General features: G+C 44.4%; 2 protein-coding genes across 18 annotated transcripts in view; one reads left to right on the forward strand and one right to left on the reverse strand.

The window, feature by feature from the left end:
• Positions 1 to 16: 16 nt before the first annotated feature.
• LOC117890870 lies at positions 17 to 2,737 on the reverse strand. Its single transcript, XM_034795959.1, is given in 3 exon segments — positions 17 to 226; positions 228 to 709; positions 2,542 to 2,737. Coding segments are annotated over 2 exon segments (363 nt in total). The 5' UTR covers positions 426 to 709; positions 2,542 to 2,737; the 3' UTR covers positions 17 to 61.
• A 5,015-nt stretch (positions 2,738 to 7,752) lies between these two features.
• Positions 7,753 to 19,975, forward strand: part of LOC117891815 (heterogeneous nuclear ribonucleoprotein L) — a 100,286-nt gene continuing 88,063 nt past the window's right edge. For 4 of the 17 annotated variants that reach the window (XM_034797527.1, XM_034797535.1, XM_034797534.1 and 1 more), the window contains exon 1: positions 7,771 to 8,176. In XM_034797527.1, the coding sequence (XP_034653418.1) occupies positions 8,027 to 8,176 (150 nt within the window). In that variant the 5' untranslated portion in view covers positions 7,771 to 8,026. Of the gene's footprint in view, positions 8,177 to 19,975 lie in introns of all 17 variants that reach the window. The other 13 variants (XM_034797531.1, XM_034797530.1, XM_034797536.1 and 10 more) reach the window with 9 other exon arrangements.

Genomic DNA, 19,975 nt, shown 5'->3' on the forward strand with positions numbered 1-19,975 from the left:
CACTATGTGCCAGACTTTCTCTTTTGTTTCCATCGATTCCTATTGTTTCAGGAGAGTGTATTCAAGTTTTTCCATTTGGAAACGGTTCGTGTTCTGTTTTTGTTGTACTCTGTTTTGCCGATTTTGTTTTAGAGATTTTTTGTCTCCATTTTGCTGGACCATCGAGCACGTAACTGCAATACAATGCACGGCCATCGAATAGATGGATACAGATACATTTATGTAGTATCCGTTTGCTTTTGTTGCTCTTGTCGCTTTCGCGTCGTTGTCGTTGCAGCAAAGTTAGCAAATGTTGCTGTCGCTTTGCCGTTTACCCGTGGAGCTGCCACGCCAGCTAGTGGGCGGCAGGAAGAGAGACAGAAGGCTGTGTGGAGAGACAGGAGGCTGGCTGAACTGGCAGGAAGGCAGTCATCCATCCATCGCATGTCCAGCCAGAGCCAACTCTCCGCTTGAGTGTTTCTCTCTGTGTGTGCTATGTGTGTGTGTGTGGAGGGGCATTGGATTTTTTGTTGCTTTTTTAGCTGTCTCTGCTTGTCATTTTGACACCTTCATTTGCTCCGAACATTCAGCTCCAGTCCGGTAGGAGCGGGACCAGTGACTCTGTTTGCTTTCGTAACTTTTTTATCCAGCCCTCGACGTATCTGGCGTGCAATTCGAGAGCAACATTTCTGGTGAAAATTCGTTGTTTAAGTTAAAATTCGTTGCGGTGCTGTAAGAATAAATCAAAGAAAAATAGATTTAGGCAATGAATTAATAATATTATTCGTGAATTAAAGAGAGGATGTGCCAGCATGTTCCACCCATTTCCCATTTACCAGTACAACCTTGGAATAATCCTCTAAGAACCTGCTAAGACTGCTTCCAGCCATACATAGTTTTTTCTTCTTTTGTTCAAGCTTTGGACGGGCCCCCGTCTGACCCGCCACCCCTTTAAGCCCGCTTCTTTGGGCTGCCAAGATATTGTAGAAAAATGCCCGAAAAACTAAATCTGCCCAGCCCACACAAAAAAAGCAACAATGCCAAGACAAATGATCCAATGACTGCGTCTCACTGCACTTTGGCCCACATCAGCCAGAAATAAAAGGGGGAAAAACCTAAGAAGGAAAAGGCCCGGAGCTGTCTCAATTTTTTGATAGCCGAGCAGTTTTTTTTTTTGTTATATGTAAAGTTAGGGAGGAGTCAGCCCTTTAACACTTTTGGCCACTGCGGATGCTGACGATGATGACAAAGGGCAAGCTCTGAACTAGGTCAAGACTTTGTTGCTTATCTTTCTTGGTAACTTTTCGTGGAGAGCGGAAAAGTGGATTCCCACACATATCTTGGAGCATTCTTCAGCTGGGAAATTAGCAGGCAACTCGTATTAAATTTTGCATTTGCAAAATGCTCCACAGAAGGTCAGGCCTATGGGGGGTAGGGTGTGGGTGCGCACACGCCACTCAAGCCGGACGCTAACATAAGCGATTCACTTTCCGGCAGGGCCGCAGATAAACATACACATACACATACACACCCACACACAGATGCAGGGGTGGGGGCGAAATTCAAGGAGTGGGCATGGTTGTAAATCTGTGCTAAACAGGATGGCAGGCTCCGGCAGCTGCAGCACAGCGCATAGCGCAACGGAAGCGGATGTGGATGCGGATGGGAATCGAGGATGAAGATGAGGATGCTGCTGCATGAGGCAAGGAGCGGAGGCAGCCGCTAAGACAGCAGCATGGCACGCGCGGATGCTAGGCGTTGATAGCGGCAGCTTATCAGCTTCGTTAGAGCCAAGACCAAGAACAAGAGTCAGTAGCCAGGAGCAGCAGCTATCGCCTGCATCTTCCTGCAGGGGGGACACATTGCGTGTGCGGGCATTAAAGGAGCAAAAGGAGCATTAGATTAAAGCGTCAGAGTGGAGTGGAGGGGAATGGAGGGAAGTGTCTTGGTGTAGGTAGGGGGCTGGCCCTCGAAACTCAAGTGAAAGTTGTCGGCAAGGACGCAGCCACTTACTTAGCTGCCTCTTAAATGGGGTTAACTCACTTTCAAGGCGTTTCTTTAAAGCGTAAGTCGGCATTTCAGCCATTCAATAAGGACTCCCGGGAGGGCCAGAGTGCAAAAATACCTGTACATGCACTTGTTTATATTTTAATGGTGCCATAGCAACTAGTTCAACATCTGGTTTAGTATTTACTATGCTGCAATTGGCTTACATTTCTGCATTTCAGTTAAATTCAGTTACAGCCAAATGCTTTGGAAAGTTTCGTAAATCTAAAAGGTGTTGGGCAAGTAGTCAGCAGTAGTCAGATGTCAGCAAGTAACACGTCTACATAATTTTTATGTAAATTCCACATTAAAATTACATGCTAAAAGCATGCCACAAAATTCTGAAACAACTTTCAATGACCAAAAAGTGGTGCATACTTTCTCGTGGAACCTGCATACCGGGAAAATGTTCGAATATGGACAATTTTACTGGCATTCCATTACCAGTGCTGTCACCAGCTTTCAGGTCGTTCTTTCATTGAACCATCGTTTCATATGCCGAAAGTGGGCGTATACCTTGTCCTGAATGAATCCCACAGATTGCATGTCCGATCTCGTGCAGAGGCAATTCTTGTTGCACGACCGAGTGGAAAACATGTCAAACCTTTGTTTGAGGTTTGATCTGTTTTCTGTCCGTTGACTGCCCTGGTGGGTCCAGACGGGCCTTCCACAGACGAATGGCGCGTTGCTTCGTTGAACGTTGTTTGTATGTACCTGTAAAACAAATATTTAAAGCCAGCTTTTTATCTCCTTTGGGTGCTATGAAATTTCCAGGCTTCACTTTCCAGGCTCAACTTTGCTGGCACATGGAGATTACTTCGATTTTTCTGGTCTAAACTGCAACAAGTGAGGGAGGGTGGTGGTGGGTTGAAGCATCGACAAGTTGAGACCCGCGCAAAACTTGTGTACACATACGCACGCACATGAATTCCGGCCATATGGCCATATCCATATTTTATGGTTCAAACATTGTCCAGGAGTTGGGCCCAAGGTCCTCGGGATTAAACTGCAGTAGGCGCCGATGCAAGTTTCCACCACACCCACACACCCGCACACCCACACTCGCACATAGATTAAATAGTTTATGTTGTTTGCCAGGCAGCTTGTTGCCGCTGCTGCACTGCACTTTGACATTAAGCGAATCGCCACGGACACGGACACGGTCCAGACCACGTAGTGGACATTGCGAAAGAGCAGCGCAGAGCACGGCGGTATTCATGTGTGTCTTGTGAATGGTGGGCGGGATTGAAAGAGGGGTGGAGTAGGTGCTCTAGGTCCCGATATTTGTTTGTCCTTGTGCAGTCTTCAATGTTTGGTCTCCAGAATCAAAGCGGCCTTCCAGCGGCTGTTGTTTACCATCTCAGACCGCAGCTACCAATGCTCATGCATATGTATGTACATATAAACATTTAGTCTGATTAGCTAATATGTATGTACATACATATGTCTATGTATGTACATACAGAGATATTTACCCCTTACTTTAACATGTGTACACCCCAAGCTAAGGTGTTGAAACTGGAAAATAAATATATATGTATATCAAGCCAACAGCCAGCGCGTAACAGCGTCCAAAATGTAAGCGACACTTTCGATGGGTGCACAGCAGGGCGAATAACAGCGAGAGAAAGTGAGCGCTGCGGCATAAAAAACTCTCTTTAGACCGGCTCTCTTAAGTGACAGTGCGGAAAATGCTCTTTCTTGCCTCACAATCTTTTAAGTTCGCCAGGAGGTAACAACTGAATTGTTAATTATTATTATCAACAGATAGGCGCATAAAAATGTCAAGCGATCTTTGCTGGAAACCCTTCCAAGCCCAGTCACAACAACAGGCATGATTATGCCGCAGTTTGATAACCCTTGAACCACTGTGCGCTGTTTAGCGTCGAATTTGAATTTTTCAGCGTCGTTCTCATTACAACATCCAGAGAGAGAGTGAGAGAGAGCACGAGTGGCAACACCAGAGCGTAAATAACGTTGTTGCTCTCTTGCCACCTATCTCGCTCTCCCTCTCACACGCGCGATGTTGTTGCTTTGTTGCTCTCTCTCTTTGGGTGAGTGCGGATGTGTATCTGTGTGTGGTGCGCGTGTCTGTAAAGAGCGCATGTTACAGGCGCACTTGCTGCCATGATGAATTGTACAAGGTGGTGTAGCCACTTGCCGAATCGTCGGCCTTCGGTCTACTATTTTTCAGTGCTTGATTTTTGACGTGACAGGCGCGGACGAGTTTTTTTCCACATATTAAACCTGATGCGCAGGGAAAATAACTTTTCAATTTTCAACCTGAAATTTTTCAAATTTTTTAGAATTAAGAGCCTAAAAAAAAAATTAAATACACTAAAAAACCATTTAAAATATTAAAAAAAAACTTCAACGCTCCTTCTTGCAATGGGCAACTTTGAACCCCATGCTATCTTAACAATAATCACCACACTCTACAGTCGTTTCACTCACACTCACTACGCAGAACCCTTTCACTCCCACTTAATAACAGCATAGTTAGTTGACTACTTTTGCTGACGAGACCACCTTATATAGTTCAACATGCTTGCTGCTACTTTTTCGCTGTTTCTGTTGCTGCGGGGCAGCGCACTCTTAAACTCACTTCTGTGGCGCACGGTTTAACGGTTAATTTGCTCTCAGCGAACGACGGTCGTCACCGAAGAAAAGCGTACTGAAAATCATCGCTGTGCCGCCTTCCATTCTCCGCATTGTAAGCGCTACGAGACAGTGTGTTATTGTGTGCCAGTGAGTGTTGGTGTGCTGTGCAGTTTGCATACACACAGATACGGATTTAAATTAAATACTTTGGCTTAATTAAATACTTCCGCGGCATCCATCGTCGTTGCTGTGTCGCTGTCGGCGTTGTCTACGGTTATCGATTCTCGTTGTCCCGCTCACACGCACGCACGTTTGTTCTTGTTTGTTGTGTCTCGCCGCAGTCATCGTCGCCGTCGAAGTCTCAGCGTCGCTGTCGCCGTCGCGTTTTGTCAGTGTGTTTGTGTATGTGTGAAAAAGGGCCGCTGCTGCAGAGGAAGCAACAAAAGAAGGAGACTGGAAAATAGTAAATAAACCAGGTGCCGCCGCTTGAGGACAGGTGCAAAGAGCATATCACAACAGCCAGCAAAGGTAAAGCAGCCAAAGAGGAAAAGCAGTTGGGCGCTGCATAACGGTGAAAGTGATTTTTCGCAATAAGTGCAAGAGTGTGCGTGTGTGTATGTGTGTGAGCAGTTTTTCCCCATTTGCTTTAGCCTCGCCGTTCGCGCTGGGCGAACAAGCAACAACAAATGTTGAATAAGAAGAAGCAGAAACAGCAGAACACTGGTAGCCGGAAGATTTTTCTGCGAATTGCCACCCACGAAACAACGCCACAAAAAGGGCCAGAAGTTACTCTTCTCGCGACGGCGCATTGATTGGCTCTCTTTCTCTCTCAATTTTTGTTCTCTGTGGCACGCAGAAAGGTAGTAGAAACGGGCGCGTGGCAGCAGAAAAAGTAGCAGATTGCAGTTTTCGAGTTTTGAAATGCAGCCACGCGTTGCGTTGCTTCCTCTCTTTTGCTCTGTGGTGTGGTGGTGATGATTGCTTGCCTGCCTGGCTCTCGGTGGCTCTCTGACCACCTTGCAACCCCTAAACACTGTGCGGTGCGCTCTCTCGCTGCGTTCCTTACCTGTGAGTGCGCCGTCTCTGTCTGTCGCTGTCGCTGGCCTTCGTGTCCCCGCGCGATGCTCGTCTCGTGTCTTGGCTGTGTTTTTGGCTCTCAGACTTTCATTCTTGCATTCGACTGACAACAGAGCCTAACGGTACAAATTTTCACTCTGTTCGTCCGTTCGAACTTCTGTTTCTCTGCCGTGTGTCCGTGCCTGCGTGTGTGCGTGCCAGTGTGAGTGGTGTTTTGGCACTTTGCGAAATACTTATCGAATATTTTGCAGTGTAGGAAAAGCGTACTGCAAGCCCATTGGCAACACTACCACCCCACCGCAGCTCTCGTCCCAAGCAGTCTCTGCGGCAACCCAGCAGAACTGTCAAAAGCAGAAAACAGAACGGCACAGAAGCCCATTCGCACGTCCGAACACTGAGAGTGCAGTTTCCTACATTTTTGCGGTTCCCTTTTGTTCAACAATGTGAAAATTATCCAAAATTTTAACTCGAAAGCCAATAGCAAAAAAACCAAACCAAAAAAAAACATAAAAAACGAAGTGAAATCCAAATTAAAAATTGAGAAATTGAACTGAAAATCACGGCCAGAGACGTTGCATCCAAAAATTTGCGCCACCATTTTGTAAGCGAAATGCGAAAAGAGAGAAAGCCACACGGCAGAGTGGAAATGGATGTGGAAAATGAAAATGAACAGAAAGGAAAACAATCAGTCCGTTGCCGCCGCACAAAAACAAAATAGGAAAAGCGCCCGTCAGAAAGTTCAGTCCTCCGTTTATCGTTGCCGCTGCCGTTGCCGTCGCCGCGTTCCACCACCCATCGTTCCCATCGCAGTTGGCTGTTGCCTGTTCCCGGTTTTTCGTGTTCCATTAATGAAAAATCAACCCCCGGCGCGGATCCAGAGCGCGCCCCCACAAACAAAACAAAGTCAGCAGCAGCGGCGGCCCCGTCCGTCCGTTCGCCCGTCGCTCTTTGCCCTCTGTCTGCTGTGCGTGTGTGCTTTTCTAGTCTAGATGTGCGTTTGTGTGTGCGGACGGGACGGGCATTTTCCATTTTCCATAAGGGTTGCGCCAAGCACATACAGGCAGTCGAAAAACTTTTCAAGTTTACTTTAACGCGATTTCCACAGTCGCTCTGCTGTTTTCCTCTTCAGTTTCCCCAACCCCCTCGCCTTTTACAAGTCACTCTGTCGTCTCGGCCATTTTTCCCTTCTGCTCCTTCAATTCCTTAATTTTCGCTTTTCATTCCCTTTTGTTCTCTGCTTCTCCTTTGCCTTTCTTCGTTTTTGTTATTTGCCGGCGCTTTTCTGCTTTCTTCGTTTCCTTTTATTTTTGACAACTTTCCGAGGGTTGTTTGATGCTTTTTGGTTTCCTGGTGATTAATGCGTTTCGATTTAGTTCTAGTTAGAAACGGATTTTTGCTACTAATTCCAGTTGGAAAGAAATTTATTTTATGAATAATTGGAATCTTGTTGTGCTCTATTATCTGGTTAGAATTTTGTGCCTATTGGACAGAAATAATAATTGACTAGTTCCCGCGATATAGGACCTCATTAGGGCACTCTTTCAAGTACGAATGTGAATGGAAAGTAATTGCAATTTAAACGATTTTCACAATGTTGAAGCGGGGAAACGTGCTCAAGTGGGGCACACGGTGATGTGGCTTGAAATGGCCATTCCAGAGAGCTTTAACACATAAATTTGTTAGATGATAATACATTTATTTCCCTCCTGTGAACTGTTTCTAATAAAGGCCTTCCATTGATTTCTCTCTCTCTCTTTTGTACCCGTCTTGCAGCTGGTTCCCCCACAATCACTGAGAAACCACAAGAAAACGGAAAATTTATCACGCAAATCAAAAGTGCAATAAAATTTGAAAGTGTTTTACACTGCGCTACAGGAAGCTGAAACTAAGCTGAGAATAAACAAACAAGCTACACTACCAACAGGAACAGCAACAAAAACAAAAACAACAACAAATACAACAACATTAGCAACATTTAAAACAAACAAACAAACAAGAAACATTAACAGAAATTACACCAACACCAAATAACAAACAACAATCGCGCGCGTTTCACGAGCGTTTGTCTGATATAAAAAGAAAGAAGAAAAAAAACGTAAAGAGAATTGTCTCACGTGGAGGCAGATAGACAGAGTTTTGAAGAGAAGAAGAAGCAGAAGCAGAAGGTCGCGTTGTTCGCCAGATCGTTTCGATCTATTGTATAACCCCCCCTCTTTATCGCACGCGGAGTCGAGGCTTAGGCCCCATAAAAGTCGCCAAAATTCTACACCAACAAGCTTTAATCAGCCCCGAGATTTCGCTGCAGTTCGCAACGGCGGCCACAATGCCCTACAACGGCGCCAGCAATGGAAGCGGAGGAGCCGGCGGCGGTGGCGGAGGGGCCACCATAGTCGTCAGCGAGGGGCCCCAAAACAAAAAGATCCGTACCGGTGTCCAACAGCCCGGCGAGAATGATGTGCACATGCATGCTAGGGTGAGTATCTTTTAAATATCTACAGCTACAGCTACAGCTACATGCCACAATTCGGAGCTCACAATCCACAATCCACATTGTCTGCGGCAGATCTCTTGTCCAAAAAAGCTCGCGGGTTATGGCGGGTGGGTGGTACGAATGTGGGATGGCCACCCTTATCAGACACACACACACACATACACTCCCGGCACTCATCCATTCAATCAACTCTGCACCACCTTATGCTCGTACCCTGCTTTCCTCTTGTAACTTGGGTGGCCTCCAGGCGGCTGGACTTGCTGATAATTCCCGCTACACGGGGTGGTGGTAGTTCCCAGATAAAGTTTTCCCATTTTTGGGGGTTGAAGTTCCCAAAATGCATGGGAGCTCTCTCTCTAATGGCTGTTTGCATTGGTTGTTATCCAGAATAGAGCGTTGAAACCGGCTCTAACTTTTATAATGTAGAAAAATAATGTTGATAACATTTCCAGTGCTTATAGGAAAGGATGGGGGGTGTAGAAATAATCCAGCAATTGAAACATAATTCCATACGAAAGCAGTAAACACCTTTGTGTATCATTTGGCATAGAAAAATAATAATGAGAAAAAGTATTCTGTGAAACTGGAACCTGGACACAAACACTGATGATATGTTTACAATTACCCCGAAGTCTGCAGGCATGGATAGCGGTTGGCAACACTTCCGGGAATAATCAACAAGAGAACTATCATTATGTACATACATATATATTTAGATGGGTATATTCTCAAGAAATGCAATTACATTTGAGTACATCCGAGAAAAGTGCTCAAAAGTGGCTACTAATTAGTTTGGGATAAATTTTAAACTTACGGAAGACAGACCCGTGATGGCTTGTAGTTTCAATAGTTTTGATCATGCTTAGATCATATTTGTGCAATGGAAAAAAATACTTAAACTTAAATTGGAACATCCTTTAGCTGCTACAATTGGCTTGTGGCATTCGGTGGCTACCGCTACCGGCGACAACTGTAATTTTCCAATGGCCCAGCTTTCTGTTTGCACCCACGACGGCCCTGCAGCTGCAGCGGCGGTAGTGTGGCAATTGTTGCTGTTGGAGGGTTGGAAAAATCGATTTTCACCATTGCCACGGGCCGTCTGTACACCCGGCCCACCTTATCTGCTCGAACCGATAAAAATATTGTGTTCTATGCAAAGAGCCCGACAGAGTCGAGCAAATAAAAAGCCGAAAACATGATAAAACATGGGCCAACGGCGGGCTCCTCGTGCTCGTGTTCGTGTTCAATAGTGTATTGATTTCTGGGGGCAAGGCCTGGAGGCAGCCACGGCAGGAATATTACTTCATTTCGGTTGCCACTTCTGTGGCACGTGGAATGAAAGGAGCCGTAGAAAGTATGCAACAATTTTTCCATTCCCAATTCCCTTAACTAATGGCATTCGCCTGTGTGTGGGTGAGTCTTCTCTCTGTGCTTGTATTGGTGGCTGCCTCATTTCTCATTTGGCATTTGAGCTGTTGCTTCCGCTTGATGTTGCTGCTGCTGCTTCTGGCGCTGATGTTGCTCCTCGTCGTCTTTGTCGTTGTCGTCATCGCCCACACTTGACTTGACAGCGCAATTAGCACATGAAGCAGCTTCTTCTTGTCATTTCAAGCGTTTGCCTCGTCACCGTCGCCGCCTGTCACTTTCTGCTGCTCTTCGTGCCCTTTTTGCCGGACTGCCAGGCCTGCCACTTGGCATCGTTTACGCTACTCCTGCCTAGACCTGCCACTGCAGCAGCACTACAGCAGCATACCTGTAGGCGCCCCAGCACGGCCAGGAGCCTGTCGCCAGTCCGCAGTCGCCAGCGTTGCCGTCGCCATTGCGTACGTGCCTTAAACGTCACTTCCTACGTGCCCAAAAGGCAGCGGGAAAAGGGAGGAGCGAAGCAGCCATGTGATTAAGTGCACTCGTAGGCGGATACGCTGAATCCCATGTGCTAAAGGGAGAAAGGAGAAGCACCTCATCCACCTCCTCTCGTGCCACTCATCGTGGGGCAGGTTAAACGATTTAGTTCTTGCCCTTTTTGCTAATGCCAGTTGAACGAGAGATCAGACAATGCGGCAGCCCTGAAGACGCCACGATTGGGGGTGACGGTGTGGCGCCCAGGTCTGACCTACTAATGGTGGCACGCGAACGAATCGAAAGGGAAATCCAATGGAAAATGTGAAGAAGGAATAAAAACGACGAGGCAAAGACACGGCGAACAGAAAATGCCACACGGAAACAGGTTTTTGGGCAGGAACAAGTGTTTCGCACTTCAATGCGTTCAAAGAAGGTTTGCAGGATTCCATGGATCTTTAAACAGAAAAACCATCTGCCACACTCCTTTCGCTCAAATGAAATGTAAAGTGCAGTCCCCCTGATTGAATCTCCATCATACCATGCGGGTCATCAGCATGTCTGCCTTTTGCTTTTTGCCACTGCCCCCAACCATTCCCATTGATCCCTTCTCGAAATGAGTTCGGATGCGGCAACGCATCACTCACTCATTCCACTGCCGCCGATTTGTCTGGCAGCATGACGCATGCGGCACCACTCCACTCGTGAATTTCTGCATCCAGACTGGATGCCATAAATAGACGGGCACTCCTATGCCGGCGGACCAGGGGGCTGGTAAATGGAGTAGTGCAAAAAAATCAAAAGGTATTTCTTTTTTGGTGGTGCGTCTGGTCAACCAACCACCCAATCGGGCGGCTAGCTGCTTTCCCCCCAAAAACACACACCCACAGACACACCTTGCAATGGTGATGCAACAGTCAAAATGCATTTGGACGATTCTACCGCTGGGCATTGGCCGTTAATTAAATGCATCACCCGGGGCAACAGAAACTGGAGATGCACTCGACTCCACTGCCACGGGGGTGGCTGCCAGCAGCACTCTTTAATCATGTTTTTGCTTTACCTTTTGGCTAGCTTGCATCGCTGGCTTTTTACTAGAAATAATTGATTTTCATTGTCCTTGGTCCGCGAATGTCCGCGTGGTTGCGAAGGGGTGGGTGGCGTTGGCTCAAAGGGTTGATTGTGCATCTGTCCAGCTGTCCAGGGGGTTTATTACACCCTCTGATGATGCGGCTGCTGCTGTAGGGTTCTGTAATTGAGCTAATTGAAAATGCTGTTTCGCTGCTTGTTACCTTAAGAGCACTGCCACTTTATCTCTAAGGTCATAACTAAATACCAACTGGCTGCACCAACTAATTGGCACACAATGGAGGTCCCTGGCTCTGGCGGTGTATCCTACTCCGCTGAGAAGTCTCTCCATTAGCAGTATAATTTGAGTGGCTGCCAGTCGATCTCTTTGATTGTTGATTGATTTTCGCTCCTCCTGTTCCGTATTGAAGTTTTCTTCTTTTGGATACACGAAATGAAATTGTCTGCCTGATTGGCATTTCAAATGAGTCGCAGACACAGCTGTGTGTGCGGAATAATAATGTTTGTAAGTTCTGTTGCTCATATTTCGGTCAAAGCCATCATAAATTCTAAATCGAATGGAAAGTCATGCATGTCCTACAAAATATGTACATATGCTATGGGATTTCTCTTCGAATGACCTGTAATTCAGTCGCAGAGGGAACTTAATTTTCAATAGCCAAAACATTAATATTATTGCTTGTATTCGTTCAACCCAGAGTTTGTTTTGGTTTCAATGGAAATATGATACATTTTGCCCGTACATATTCTTATTGAGTTTCTATGCGTTACTTTTCCAATAGCTTAAATATAATATTATTGTTTGTATTTGTTCAGCCCAATATGATTCCTAGTATTTAGTAATTTGATATTGAAAATCTGTATCTATAGACAATAAGTCTGTAAATATTGTTAGTAAAAAAATGGCATATTTTAATGTAAAGCACAAAATTGTTGATATTTCTATATTTGCTTTATAATTCTTAACGCATTTCCTTTTAAGCATTGCAAAATTAATATTTATTCCTCCTCTTTAGCCCTCTCTCTCTGCAACTCAATATTAATTCATTTGTGGCTACACAAGTGATTTATTTCCATTGTTTCAATTAAATGTTTTACTAACATTGTATTTCTTCACTTAAAGTTAAGGTTTTACAATAGCTTCTCCTAGAAGATTTAATTACATTATTGCCTTAGAAGAAACCGCAGCCATGGTGATGAAGTCTCTTTGGTCGTTCCTCAAATTAACACCTTTGCTCTGTGGAGAGCAGACGGCAGACAGCGTAATAAGGCGATTTGCTGGCATTAGGAAAACATAATCTAAACAAACAACCAACAAAAAAAAAATAAAAACGTTTCCAAAAATAAGTTGTCAGGCAATTTCTTTTCAGTTTTTTGTTCTGTTGTGGAGTTGTGGAGGTGTCGTCCGCCTTAAACTCCAATTACCAGAAATTATGAATCGTGTGGGGAAAGAAATATATGTACATAAAGTACATATAAAGACAGAGAAGAAGAGAGAGGGAAGCAGTATGTCCATATGTATGAATGTATGTACTTCTCAGCAAAAAGAAAAAAGAAGGAAAAAGTTCAATTTATGCCCCTTGTGGCCACTATCCCATTCCAATCCTAACCATTCCGCGTCCCCTGCTGTTACTTCAGCTTTCTTTATGTTTTTCTTTTCTGGTTCTTTTCTTGTCTCATATTCTCCTCTCTTACTTACGTTGCCTTGAAAGGGGCGGAGGGTTTGTGGGGGGAAATATACAGTAAAGTCGTGTATTTGCCGGATGCCATGCTGGGCCTCTCTTCTCCATCTCTCCCTCGCTCTCTCGAAGGTCGGAAGTGTAGTTTTTTAAGTACACGTTTATATTTATATAATTTGATATATGGCGCATTGTCATTTGCCATGTTCTGGTGGACAACTACACATACAGATTGTCTGTGTAGATGGGGCAATTTTGCTGCTGCAACTGTATCTGTATCTCTGTATCTGTATCTTATTCGATGATATGTAAGGGGCCCAGCAGATGCACCCCGCTCTTTGAGGGTCAGGGTAGCGTGTTTTTTATGGAGCTTGAAATGGAGCACAGTTGAACGAGGTCATACAGAGATGTTTTTGCCCTCATCTCTTCTCATGTGGATGTAAAAATTCTTGGGAAATATCTGTACTCCCCCCGGGCGCTCCTCTGTGGGTAGTATTTTCCTGGCTGTCTGGTATTCCAAATACCCTTTTGATTATTGCATTTTTGAATATTCTTTGTGCATATTATTGCCATTGCCCTTTTCGACTTGAAACAGCGTTGAAAGCGTGTCTAAATACCACCCACTGCGACACACTATGTTGTGTGGGGTGCGAGGGGCAGAAATAACAACCCTATGGAGTCGAGAGTTCAAAAAAGGTTCAAGCATTTTCGTTCTTGAGATTTTCAACAGCTGCATGCAGATTTATTCATGAAATTATATGCCACCTGCGTGTGTATCTGTATAATTATATAATATTTTGAGAATAACTCGGAAGTTTTGTCCATTAATGGATCAACGTTGCGCTTTCGTAGCTGTCACGGTGTGTATCTGTGTCTGTGTATTGCTGTCGCTGACGACATGCGACACACTTTTAAATGCCAATTACGAGCGGCTGCTAACGGTTCTCGTGCCTGCTGCTTCTCTTTAGCCTTTTTCTATTATGTTGTAGCTTCCACGTTTGCCGCTGCCGCTGCCGTTGACTCTTGTCTCGTACTCGTTCAATATGCCAGGCACAATCGTTGCCACCTCTCAAATTCTGGGCTCACAAACTGAACCCCAATCCAAGCCCAAACCCAAACTCAGAGTTTGGGACCCATGTAATGCGGTACTTTGGAAACTTGCGTCAATTACAAATGTGTGTTTGTGCGTTTCGGTGGAATGAGAGGGAAGAGAGACGGAGCGAGAGAGAGAGCGTTAGAGCATGGTCTGAGGCTGAGGCGGGGGCAGACATGAAGACAGCGACAGGCTGGAGGCAAACGCCGTGACTTGCATAGAAATTTAATTTTGTTCTCTTATTTTTCGTAGTCGAAGTCGTCGCTGTAGTTCTACGAATTCCTTTTCCATCTCGTGAGTCCCCAACTTGGGTCTCTCGAATAATTCGCTACGGTACAATTAGTTTTCATTTGGCCGTGCCGCCTTCTTCTCGCTGCTCATCTCCATTCCAGCACTCTCCAACCCCGCCAGCATCTATCGTGCTCCTTCCATCCATCCCGCAATCCTCCCTGGCAGATGCCTAGCCAAGAACTGGCTAAGAGTTGCTCCGCTCTCCGCTTTGGGGCAAGTTTATTTTCACTTTGAGTCATTACAACATTTTGGCATGTTCTTCATTCTGCTGTATTATTGTTATTACGATTATTGCGTGCCTCGCGTTCTCGCCGACTCTGCCCTGCCCCACCTCGTACTCTCGTTCTGTTTTTCTTCTCTATTTTCGCAGAGAATTCTAATATCTGGTTTTGCTTTGAAATTAAATTCGTGAGTAAAATATCGTGATGCAAGTACAAACCAAAAAGGCACGCATTGAGAGCTGCTTTTCCAGCGTCTAAAACAAATAAAAGTATCTCTCGTTTTCGTTCAGTTAAAGCCCAAGATGAAGCTGCTCCGTTATTTCAGGCATTTCTTTGCTCAGATATTTCTGATTTGCTGTTGAAATACATACATACATACATACATATGTACATATATTTTTAATTATTATTAATTTTGCAGCCAAAGTTGCATGGCTGGCTTCCTGCTGTTCTCTGTGCTGCGGTGCGTAGAGGAATGCCGGTCAGGTCCGAAGTGGTCTGGCTGGACTCACGCAGTCTTGGGGTGGCTCTTAACCGCTGACTAATGAAATTTCACTCAGCACAGGCTGCCCAAGAACTCAACAATGCAATTGCTAGAAAGATTATGAATTGAAGAAAAGTCGGGAAACTGTTAGAATTCCTTTTAAGCCAGAGATGAATGTTTTTAAATAAGTATTTTCAGAATTTCAAAGGTTGTGCTTGCTTTCGCAAACCTTATTACAGGTGACAACGCGATCACTTTTACCATTTTAGCCAGCATTGCCAAAGCTTTGCCTTTACTTTTACTACCCATAACAGGCAGATTCATACATATGTACATACATACATATGTACATTTCAAAGCGGGAACTTTCTACTCGACAATTTTGCCTGAACCTCAAGCTACAGGGGTCAAGTGCAGTGTATCTCAACAGATACTCTTTGCAAGTAGCCAGCTCACTAATTGATCGAGTTGTACGGGTAGAGACTTGTACACATGTCGGGAAATTGGTTATTAAGTCATTTTGCTGCTGTTTAGCATCTACTTAACCCGCCCCCATGGCCCCTTTCACTCTCTGCTTCACACTCCCTCTGCTCCAATCTCTTCTCACCCGTGCAATCGTTCGGGTTCGGGTTCGGGAATCCATTTACACTCACAAACATTTCACAACTTGGAAATTCAAACAACCAAAAAAGTACACAAAAAGCGCGAGAAGAAAGAAAGAAATACAGAGGGGGAGAGGGAGATGCGAGGAGCAGCTGTAGATGTGTCTGTAGCGCTCGCTGGGTACCAATCGAAGTACAACGTCAGATCACTTTTGGGTTTTTTTTTTGTTTTGTTTTATTTTATTTTTTATCTTTTTTTTGTGTGTGGGGGCTTTGGCTTTGCCCCTTTTCGAATGTACTTTGTGTTGCTCTTTTTTGATGTGTGTGTTTTTTGGAAATGCCTTTTGTTATTGTTTTGTCATTACTTCTTCCCGGTTCTGTGCTCTCTGCTGCGCTCTCTGTCCCTCTCTCTATCTCTCGCTTCCTCGCATTGTCTCTGTCGCTCTTTCTTACGCTCTGACTTTGCGTTGCTTTGCTTTACCGCTGCTTAAACATTATTTTTGCTGTTATGTAAGCAAGCGACAAGCGTCGACCGCAGATTTTGTTTCAATTTGATTTTATTCTTTTCTTTTCTTTCGGTTTCAGTTTTTATTTCAGCTTTATTCTCCACTGCTTCTCGTACTGCTTCTTTTTTCTTAATGCCATTTGCCGGCGTTTTCTTCATGTGCATGTGGCCACATTATTTGGTAATTGTTGTTGTGTTGAGTCCTCCCCTCTCTTTCTCTCTGCAACTGTTTGTGTGAGTGTGTGTTGGCCAGGTTATTGAACTTGAACGTCAAGTGACGTGTAGCTCTGGGCCTTGCCTTTGCCTTTGGCTTGGTACTGGGTTTTGTTTTTCAGTATTTTTAATGTTCGCTTTGTATATCTGTATCTGCAGCAGAGCAAGCACACACATAGAAAGAGAGATAAAAAGAGAGTAAGAGCCATGGAAAGAGCGATAATGATTGCTGCACAAAACTAATGCCCCAAACAGCTGAAATATTGTGCCCTGCAATTCGACAGGAAGTGAGATGTAAAAGGGCAGACAATGTACACAAAAAAATGCAACCTTTGACAGATACAGATACAGAAAACGAGAAACGAGTTCTTATCGATAAATGCATTCAATTGGGCATAATATCAACCCCAAAAACTGCATTTATGTATATCAATTTTTTCAATTTCATATCGCATGGAAAATTAAAGTAATTGAAAAAGCTTTTAACTGAATTCAAAATATAATCTTTTTAAGCGGCTACTCTCTGGCAAATCGAACGTACTAATGGCAGCTATATGTATATAATTTAGTGAGATCAAGTCAGATCAGTTCTGTACCTAAAGAAAGAAAATAAAATATTATATCTTGACATTCTACAAACACCCTCCAAAATGATTTACAAAAAAAATAAAATATATATCTTAAGTAGAAACAAATTGCCATATTTTGCAGCAAAACACACACAAACACGCCAATGTCAACAGATAATAATGTATTATATTTATTATTAATTTGCTGCAACCATAACAACAAGCCGACAATTTGTTGCGGGCCCCCAGAATACTTTATGCAGCCGAGGGGCATAAAACTTGTCTCGTTTGAATTTATTTTATCGGCCAGCGGAGGCGGGAGGGAGGTTGTAGGGAGATAAATAATGTATTCGAATGGGATCGAAGAGGGGAAAGAAATCCACCGAAATGGGGGCGTCTCAATGTAGTGAGTGGCGGCGGGAGATCTACTCGTAGTGGTGGGGGGAGGGGCGATACAATATCTTGGGCTGCTTACTGCTGCCGGTGCGGTAGTACAATGGAACTACTCGTTTCAGTAGACCCGTAGACTAATTAGATACAATTCCAGTTGGTTTGGCATGCCGTTCTCCGAGCACGTTTCCCTTAGATACAATGCAGTGTCGCACGGTACGGAAGAGTGGGGTGTCTGGTGGGGGGTAGCGATAAAAAGCAGCGAGCCACCGTTGCAACAGAACAGAAAACACGTTTTTCTTTATCGTCTTGTATCCCTCCCCCCCCTACGGGTATGACGTATGCTGTCGTAAGTGAACGTGTTGTTCTAGTTGGCAATTGCACATGTTCGTATGTTCGCAACAGCAGCAGCAGCAGCTAACAGGTACCCCAAAGATTAAAGATAGACATAAAGATACAGCTGTGGACTAGATTATTTAGTAATGCTGAAGCGATTCCTTTTTAAGCGCTTCATTCCACTGTGGCTGGCCTTTTTACCGTATACCGTAAACCCTTTTCGTATTGCCATGCTCTCCGCGCTCTTCCGTTGCTTATTTGGCGCGCAATTTTTATGGCCGCGCTGCTTTTGACTCATCAACGCGTTGCTGCCGCTGCCGCCGTCTCAAGTCATGCATGGCGAAAGCAGAGGAAAAGAACAAGACCTGTGGTGGCTTTGCTTCTGTTGCTTGCTCTGCTTTCTTTTGCTGTCAGTGCGCGCGCTCTCTCTCTCTCTCTCTCTCTCTTGATCAGCTTTCTTTAGCACATTTCTTTTGTGCGCGCGTGGTTTCTCTCTCTCTCTCCCACACACACGCGTATCTCTTTCTTGCCGAAACGAACTGTTTATCAAAGCCATTTAATTGCTCTCAAAGTTTCTTTGAAAATATATGTAAGTATTTTGTGGCTGATATTTGAATTGCTTCTTTGGTTGCTGCTGCTTCTATGGCCCACTGTCGATTGTAATTACTCAATTGCTCATACGCCACCGACAGCGCCAGCGTCGCAATGTTTTTCTCTCCCTCACCTTTGGCTCTTCTCTTTTTGTTCTTCTTCTTCTCCGCCTTTCAGCTAAGTACATACATAGATAAAAAAATATAATTAAGGCAACAACAAATGAAATTGTTATTGCGGCTTTTGTCTTTTGGCTCTCTTTCTTTTACCTTTTTTTTGGCAGGTGCTTGAACTTAATTTTCGGACACTCTCTTTGTGCGCCTCTCTTTCAGTGAAGAGCAGCGCTTTGCTTCGATCTCTCTCTCTCTCTTTCTCTCGAAATGCTTCACCTTTTATGGAAATTTCTGCAGCGCCAAAAAACGTGTTTTGTGCAACAGCAAAAACACAAATCAATGCAATTCTCGCCCCTCTTCCACACTTCCACCGCTTCCCCGTTTTCTTATTTTTATGCGCCGGTTTACCTTCACAGTAAATGTTCTCCCCACCGCACCGCTTGCCGTTCCTCGCATGCTGTTGTCGTTGTTGCTGCTTTTGAAATCCAGTTTTGCGCAGCTGCAGCACAGGCAAATAAAAAGCGCAGTCGCGCCGCGCAACAGTTACGAGCCAAACAGCGACAGAAGCAGCAAAATAATTTCGCTGACCCACTAAAAAAACAACAACAAAAGCAACCAAATATAATTAAACGTGCGTGTTTGTCTCTGTCTGTGTGTGTGCTCGTATGTTTGAGTGTGTGACGCAAAGTTCAAAAGATAAAAGCAATAAAAACAGAAACAGCAGTAAACTGCAGCTCTGCCAATTTAAAAGCTCAGCTCCAGCAGCAGGCTCTGTGACGCGTGAGAACGTAAGAGAATGCCAGCAAAAACGAGCGACAGTCAGCCAGTCCAAGGTGTACGCAAACAAGGGGTGAGGCATCACCTGGTCGCCCAGGTGGTTAACCGATTTTCAAGCCACCTTTTCGCTCGCACTAAAACCGAATATGAAAATATATTCTCTCTCTGAGAATGTCTCACCTTCTTTTCACACACCTTGGGTACTGCAGCAGAGGCGACCAAGACGACGACAACGACTGTATTGCAAAAGCAGCAAATTCGGTGCACGCTTCTTTTCTGTTGTTGTTGTTGGCTTTTGTTGCTTTTCGTTTTGCCAACGATTCTTTTTAGGCCTGCCTTTATTTTTATTGCCTTACGGGTATGTGTTGCTAACGGTGCTTGTTCTTTATTTAAACAACAGGAACATGCATATACACATATGTTTGTACGTATGTACGTGTACATGCATACCGATGTATGTACATATGTAAGTATGTACATATGCCTGGCTCACTCTCTTCAACCCACACTTCGTGTGTTTGTGCACGTAGCTTTTTTGGGAGCTGCTCTTTTGCGAAATCGAATGAGAAATGAAAGGCACATGGCGGTAGGACTTAATCCACTATGCACCTCATGGGATGGGAAGTACTTGCATCTGGGGAAGTTCTTTTGTCCCCCATACATATCCATGTATCATACATACAATATGTACTATGTACTTATATGTACATCTTTAAACCATTTTTTGCAACGAGACTTCTTACTAAAGAACACTTTTGACTCGAATGACTGTTGTTCAACGTAAACCTATTAGAAATATTATTGCTTTTGCTAAACTTGAGCTTTTGCAGTGCCATCTGTGGCAATTAAATTAACAAACTGTTTTTCTTACTTCAAAAATATGCAACAGCTTCATAAAAGTAAATATGCACACACATACATATGTATGTACATATGTACATATAAACATACATATGCATGTATACATGTATAAAAATAAGAAAGAAAGT

This window comes from Drosophila subobscura, chromosome E (genome assembly GCF_008121235.1).
Source record: "Drosophila subobscura isolate 14011-0131.10 chromosome E, UCBerk_Dsub_1.0, whole genome shotgun sequence".
Taxonomy (NCBI): Eukaryota; Metazoa; Arthropoda; class Insecta; order Diptera; family Drosophilidae; genus Drosophila; species Drosophila subobscura.